At 38.3% G+C, this 7781-nt stretch overlaps 1 protein-coding gene across 2 annotated transcripts; it reads left to right on the forward strand.

Annotated features, from left to right (window-relative positions):
• The first annotated feature begins 246 nt into the window (after positions 1–246).
• LOC114418811 (nucleolin-like) lies at positions 247–7078 on the forward strand. 2 transcript variants are annotated; one of them, XM_028384329.1, is made up of 12 exons: positions 247–877; positions 1859–2406; positions 2493–2582; positions 2717–2956; positions 3440–3661; positions 3739–4021; positions 4121–4455; positions 4558–4667; positions 4759–4865; positions 4950–5026; positions 5123–5219; positions 5396–7078. In XM_028384329.1, exons 1-11 carry the CDS (start codon positions 526–528, stop codon positions 5216–5218), a joined length of 2460 nt encoding a protein of 819 aa, XP_028240130.1. In that variant the 5' UTR covers positions 247–525; the 3' UTR covers position 5219; positions 5396–7078. The 2 variants fall into 2 exon arrangements, with proteins under 2 accessions (XP_028240130.1, XP_028240131.1); XM_028384330.1 differs by having other exon boundaries at positions 5424–7078.
• Positions 7079–7781: the final 703 nt, after the last annotated feature.

Here is a 7781-nt window from a genome sequence, read left to right on the forward strand (position 1 = left end):
CACGTGATTGTCATATACTCATATAAGTGATACATGATATCAATGAAACATAATAATTCTTGGTTGTCATTTTATCATGTGTCATACAAGCACAGTTGGAGTTAACAATGAGAATGGTAGAAAAATTTATTATACATTCAAGACAAAATTTAAATTTTTTATGGACTTAATTTTTAGGCCAACAAATTCAAGGACACAAATAAGTATGTATTCGTATTATACTGAAAAATTAATAAACAAGTGTCAAATTTTTATTGATCAGAAGGATTATTCGGGATCTTTCATTCTCGGAGGCTGCTGCATTTCTCATCGATCTCGCTCTTTCGTGGGGTTTTGTTTTGTTTCGATTCTCGTTCTCTAGGGTTTTCTCATCCCTTTTCGACCCCCAATTACTCTTTTCTCTGTTCACTCAGTGTTTCTTCTCTTTCACTTCCAATCTCGATTTCCTCGTTGTAAGAACCCTCAATCTCGCAAAACCCGCGGTTCAATTCATCGTTCCCTTCAATCTAGGGTTTCGTTTCGAGAATGCCACCGAAAACGGCGAAGCGAGGGTCTGCGTCGAGCTTCTCGAAGAGGGGCGGCAGAGGCGGCAGGGGAACCCTGAAGGCTTCACAGAACCAACAGCAACACGAACCTGCGGAAGAGACCGTGAAGGTCGAAGAGAAACAACAACCCGTTGTTGTTGTTGTTGCTGAGGAGGAACAGCACACAGTGGTGGTGGAAGAAGAGAACCCTGCTGTTGAAGAGAAACGGCTTGTGGTTGAAGAGAAAGAATCTGTAGTGGTTGTTGAGGACAAGGCTATTGACATGAACCAAATGGCTCCTGAGGCTGTGGAAGAAGCGTCCCATGCGGCTAATGGGTTGAGCGTGGCGAAAAGTAAGTTTCTTTTCTTTTTAGCGAATAAGATTTTTTAAGGGTTTCTTTTAGATTGGATTGGGGTGTATGTGTTGAATTTCAGGGTTTTGGTTGTGTTTACATTTGGTTGTAATCAAGGTTTTAAATGGCAATTGTGGTTTTGGTTTCATTGTGATCCTATACATTGCGGGAAATTGGAACAAATGCGGCCAGGGTGGTCACTTGCGGTTGCAGTTTCGCCACGGTCATTATTGATATTACGGGAAATTGGGACAAACGCAGCTGATGCGGTTGCAGTTTTAACCCAGTCCTTGATATTGGGACTAATGCAGTCACCGAAAATTTGGACAATGTGGCTGCATCGGCCGCTTGTGGTTGCAGTTTTGTTTCAATCCTTGATATATTGGGGCAAATGTAGCCACCCCAAAAGCCTTGTAGTTGTGGCCAAAATCTCGGTGGCTGGCCTTTTATTAAAACCTCGATCATAATTATTTTTGGGTTCTTTTCTTGTGAAATTTTGCAGTTTTAGTTCACTTAGGATATATTAATCTGATATTTTATTTTTGGAAAATGTTAGTGAATGTATGATGTTTGATAGATCTCTCCTCTCCATGTGTTTGCTATTATGTTTTGGTTTGAAGGAAATGTAGTAGCTAATAGCAGGAAAGCTATTGCACAATGTATTTCTTCATGCATGTTTAAATGATAGTAGTCTATCCTTTGTCTCTGATAGATGTTGGAAATTGAGTTGGGGGGCTACTGATTGGCATGCGACCCATTCAAGTTCTTTAGATGATAAACTTGCATTTGTTTTTCGAGATTTTTTGGTTAAAGTTCTGTTTCAGTTCATTTGTGTTAGTGTGCTGTCATGGGAATAGTTTCAACTAGGAATGGTGAGATTGATTATGGGGTGTGGACTACCTTAATTTAATGAACACTATGATGTGGGAAAAGTTTGGTCTGTTTTGATGGGGATCATTTGGAATCTTTATTTTTTGACAGACGATGAAGAGGAGGTTAAGGAGTCCATAGATGAATATGAGAAAGATGAACGCTTAGATTTGGAGGATAATGATCCTGAGTATGAACCTGAGGAGTATGGTGGAGTTGATTATGATGAGAAGGAACTTGAACAAGATGAGGGTCATGAGGTGGGAAATGAAGTAGAAGAAGAAGTGGCTGAAGATAATGTAGGTGAAGAGGGTGATACAGGTGAGGAAGAAGTCGAAGATGTTCACGATGAACTTGAGGGTGAAGAGGAGCATGAGCATGAGCATGAGCATCCAGACTTTGCTGATGTTGAGGAAGAGGAACACCGAGAAGTTGTGAAGGAGAGGCGAAAGCGGAAAGAATTTGAAGTTTTTGTTGGGGGCTTGGACAAGGATGCTACTGAGAGTGATCTGAGGAAGGTTTTTGGTGAAGTTGGGGTGGTTACAGAGGTCAGGTTGATGATGAACCCTCAAACTAAAAAGAACAAGGGATTTGCATTCTTGCGTTTTGAAACTGTGGAACAAGCAAAACGAGCTGTAGCAGAGCTCAAAAATCCCGTGGTAATTTTTTTTATCTTCTCAATGTTAGAGTAGACTTAAAATTGATGCTGTATCAAATCACATGTTTTTCATCACCCCAATTTCAGATTAATGGCAAACAATGTGGTGTCACTCCTAGTCAGGACAGTGATACCCTCTATTTGGGAAACATATGCAAGACATGGACAAAGGAGGCTGTAAGTTTAATTTCTCTGGGTCTAAATTTTGCACCTTCTGACCTCAAACACCTTGGTTGTGTTTGATAGTTTTTTTTTTCCCCTACATTCAAGTCTGTTGAGTTTCTGATTATGAATGAAAATTCTGGTGCCAGTTAAAAGAGAAGTTGAAACATTATGGAGTCACCAATGTTGAGGATTTAACTTTGGTAGAAGATACTAATGATGAAGGAAAGAACCGTGGATTTGCGTTTTTGGAATTTCCCTCTCGTTCTGAAGCTATGGATGCCTTTAAGCGACTGCAGAGGAGGGATGTTGTATTTGGAGTTGATAAGCTTGCAAAAGTTTCTTTTGCAGATTCCTTTATTGATCCGGGTGATGAAATTATGGCACAGGTATTCTCTAAATCCAATTCCTTGGTTTAACAAGGGATTTCTAATTGGAACCTGCATAGTATGGTTCTCTGGCCTTGTTGAAGCTTGGGTTGCTGTAAACATTCCTGCTGGTTTCCTACACCAACAGTGGTTAAATTTTTGTTGCCTATATTTTGGATATTGTATCACTTAGTTTTAAATTGTAGTTGTTGGCTGGGAGCATTTTCCCACAATTTTCTGCAGTTTTGTTGGTAATCACAATGTGCTTGGTATAGCAACCTCAATTTAAAACTAAACTCATTATTTATGATAAAGAATCCACTTATGGTTGATCTTAAATTACTAAATTCTGCAATTTTTTTTATTGAATATACTTTTAAGGCTAGTCAGAATGACACTTCAGTAGTTTACTTTATGACGGACAAGCTATCCTTGTAGCGCAGTCTTTGGTGTTAAGATGCTAATAGACCTCTAATTCACTGATAAAGTGTGTTTAAGTTGCAGGTTAAAACTGTGTTTATTGATGCATTGCCTCCTTCATGGGATGAAGATTATGTCCGGGATCTTCTCAGGAAATATGGTGAGATTGAAAAGATTGAGCTTGCCAGAAACATGCCAGCTGCTCGTAGGAAGGACTATGGGTTTGTTACATTTGGCACACATGATGCTGCCGTTAAATGTGCTGATAGTATTACAGGAACAGAGTTGGGTGAGGGACACAAGAAGGTCTGTCTTGGATATTAATAAATTGTATATGTCCAACAGTTAAATGGGGCATTTTATAATGGTTTTGCTTCTTTCAGGCAAAAGTTAGAGCAAGGTTGTCTAGACCACTCCAAAGAGGCCGCGGAAAACACAGTAGTCGTGGGGACTATCGTTCTAGTCGGGGATCTGGAATGATGACGAGGCCTTCATGGGGCCGACCTGCACCTCATTCTTTTCCTTCTCGTAGTGTAAGAGGAGTTGGAAGCCGTACTCCTCCTGTCAGATCAGTTAGTGTGAGAGATAGACGTCCTATGATGTCCATACCAGCAAGAAGTAGGCCAGTGCCTCCTCCATCTAGATCTTATGATAGGAGACCAGTTGGTATGTAGTATACAATTATTTTACCAAATAGACTCATTGGTTGTTACTATTTTCATTCTTTTTTTTATAACATTATAAACTATTGTATTATCTTGTTAGCTCCTGCATATCCAAAAAGTAGCATGAAGAGAGATTATGGTCGGCGTGAGGATATACCACCTCCCAGAAGTAGAGTTGCTGTAGATTATGGCTCAAGGGTGGCTTCTGTAAGGCGACCATCTTACAGGGATTATCCTGCCCGTGGTCCTGGCTACACCGAGCTCCCTAGAAGCACATCTCGTGCTGCACCAAGGAGAGGCTATGTGGATGATGGGTATGGCCAAAGATTTGAAAGGGCTCCTCCTCCACCTCCTCCACCCCATCTAAGTTACCGTGAAGGACGTCCTCGAGATTATGATGCTCTGTCTGGCTCAAAACGTCCTTATGCTGCTATAGTTAGTATTATTTGTGTATTTATTATAATCGTTCTGTTTTTTGAAACTTGATTTTGTTCTCTAATTAGTAAATGAAATTATTCTCTTTTCATTATTAATCAGGATGATCTTCCTCCACGATATGCTGATACTGGTGCTCGCCAATCAAGAGCTCGTCTAGACTATGACTATGGTGATAGTGCTTCGCAGTATGGAGATGCTTATGGTGATAGGTTAGTTTTGTCTAGTATTTAAGGTGTTATGTATTTTTTCTTCCCTAAGCCAATTATTGTCAGCAAATCATTCCATGCTTTTGATTGGTAGACTTGGAAGATCTAGTGTGGGATATGGTGGTGGCAGCAGAAGTTCTATTTCTAGTCAAGATTCACATGGGATGTATAGCAGTCGGCAGGGCATGAGTTATGGAGGAGGTGGTTTTTTTTTGCTAATAGTCTGGTTTATTATTGTCAGCATCAGAATCTTTGTTTCTTACATTTTGATGTATTCCATGTCAGGTTCTTTTGGTAGTGGTGATGTTGGTGGCATGTATTCATCAAGTTATGGTGGTGATTACATTTCTCGTGGAAGTGATGTAATGATCCTGGTCTTTCTTAGTCGCTATAGGAAGTAGTATTATGCATGCATATATTTTTGGTTTATTCTTATTTATTGTTTTCCTGTGCTGTAGGTTGGTGGCAGCTCATATTCATCAGTGTATTCTGGAAGGGGTGTGGGTGGTGGTAGCAGTTATATGGGTGGTGGTGGTTCAGGATCTTATTATTGAGGTAAGTCATCTGATAACTTCTTGGGATTGCATTTTGTGGAGTACATCACGGTGCATCTAATATAAGTGTATATTTTGCTGAGAGATTTCTCTATCCTCGAAATAGTATCTCTTATTTTTTTCACAAGCGCTGGCGAAGGTTGCACTCTGGTCACCAGTGCATTTGTTTGTGAACAGATCTGATATGATAAAGTGGCTGCTGTAGGATGACCGTTGAAGCATTATGTCTACAATTTGGAGACAAAGGATTGCTATTTATAGCTTTTATGAGAATTTGTTACAAAAACTAGCTTATCTCAATTAGAGATGGGATGTATTTATCAAGTTATGGTGGTGATTACATTTCTGGATGGGATGTATTATCAGTACTTGAATTTATGCTGTATGGACTCAAGTTAATTAGAGATGGAAAAAGTATTGAGCAGTGATGTGTAATTCATATCATACTTGGACGGATAATGTGAAAGATTTCCCCACTGCTCTATCTTCATTTTCATTTGGACAGAGATCAGACTAGAGATGCTACTTGTTTGATTAAGGCTTCATGGAGTTTTACCTCCTGAATTTATCAATAAGTTGATTCTTTATTTTGAATCTCTAAAGAGATGTTTAGTTACTTTGGATGAATTACTTTTTTGTTTTACAGTGATATGATCAGAACAAAGGTGAACTCATTAGCCCTTTGTTGAGATAGTAGTAATAAGAGCACTACTTCAGCAATTAATAAAGTCAAATAGTTAGTTTCATGGGATTTATTTGGCTTGGTGTCTTCCTAAGATAGTAAAAAGCATAATGCACTGGTAAAATTTGTTGCTGGAATGATTTGATACTATTGAGGTTTTTGTGCTGAGGGGGACTACAAGACAATGCTAAAGATGCATTGATATCTTTCCTTAGCTAGTTAACTTCATAGATTTCCATATTGCAATTCAATAATTTGTACTCAATTGGTTGACCTCCACTGACATGGACCTTAGAAGATCAATTGCCTTTGCAATATCTTGGGGAAATGCAACAATCAACTGATTAACAGATTAGCAGAAAAGGGTTGAGTATAGTCTGTTACTGAATGTTTCTGAATTGGAATTTAATTATTAAAGTTGGTTCATTATGTACCTGGTTTTACCACCCAATCTGCTTAATATAGCCTAACCCTAACCCAAAGGCAAAGGTTGCTGAAATTTATGCTTGTGTGGATTTGATCTTGATTTCATGTTTAAGTGGGTGTCTCTTATTACCATACAATGTTCATTGAGTTTCAAATACATTACTATTTTTATTAGGCTCAAGGCACTGGAAGCTATTGCCTATGGAATGGGGTATCGATTATGTCTTCTTGGTGGACTCGCGTTTTAGACTACAAAGCTTGTTAGGATTTATGAATATGCTTTTTCATATATAATTTTCTCATGCATGTAACTTGGATTTCAGATTATTGTTGCATTAATATTCTCAGGTTCTTAGGCTATTCAAATTGTTAATCTTACAAGTAGTTAAGTGCCAACTTGCCTTTCCATTCTCATCGTGACCAGGTTTCATTTGCATATTCTTCACTCGGTGAGGGTTATGTAGGTTTCATTTTAATTATTCTTCACTTGGTGAGGGTTATGTACTAACTTAAGTTTTAGTTTCCAGTTTGTTCTCTCTCACGGTGCAGGGTGTAAGCTCTCCTCAAGCCTTTGTTTGGTAACTCTCTGTATATACATATGGAAGTTTACCTCTTATTTTTTGGTATCTTGTTTTATTTAGTTATTAGATGCTGTCACAGGTTCTTGTAAATCAATGTTTTGTGGATTGATTCATGCATGACATTGTAAATACTGGGTAAAGTAACATGTTGCTCAGATTTCTATTTATTCCGCGTATGTTGTGCATGTATGCTGATAACGTATTTTGTATAACTAAAGAAAACAAGGTATTTGGAATTTAAAATGTTCTTAGCAATACTACTAGCTTTTGACATGGTGAGCTAGGTGTCAAATGGTAAAATCTAGGAAAATTGGGTGATTAGATTTGGTTGCCCTCACCATTGGGTTTGGGTGATTGATCTCAACATTACATTAATGTGCAACATGAACTAGTGGTAGATATTCGTGCCTAACATTTTTAGTATCATTCACCTCAAGGAGATGGTCAATGCTTGACTATAGAGGCGAAACATGAAAACAAAAATGTGAAATTCCCCAAGAATGAAAGATAATATACACTTGCATTACTTCTTGTATAATCATTAGCACTAAAGTGCGGTCTTTCTACAAGTGCACCGCAAAAGGCATATCACCTCATACCAAGCCAATAAGAAAATAAAAGGAATAATTTGCATGTAACAATTTAAAAAGTGTTAAGAATGGGGAATAAGGACTTTTCCAAAGATCAAGGACTATAGTTTTCCCATGATTTCCTATCTTTGTAAGTGATCTCTCTACCTCTTGCTGCCCAAATTCTCAAGCTTGGAGGGGGATATTAATAATATTATGTGGTATGTTCCACTTGGCCAAGCTTCACAATGCGAACCACAACTAAGAATAAAAATAAGAATAATTAATGAAAAGGTTAGTTGAGG

Source organism: Glycine soja, chromosome 7 (genome assembly GCF_004193775.1).
Source record: "Glycine soja cultivar W05 chromosome 7, ASM419377v2, whole genome shotgun sequence".
NCBI classification, from domain to species: Eukaryota; Viridiplantae; Streptophyta; class Magnoliopsida; order Fabales; family Fabaceae; genus Glycine; species Glycine soja.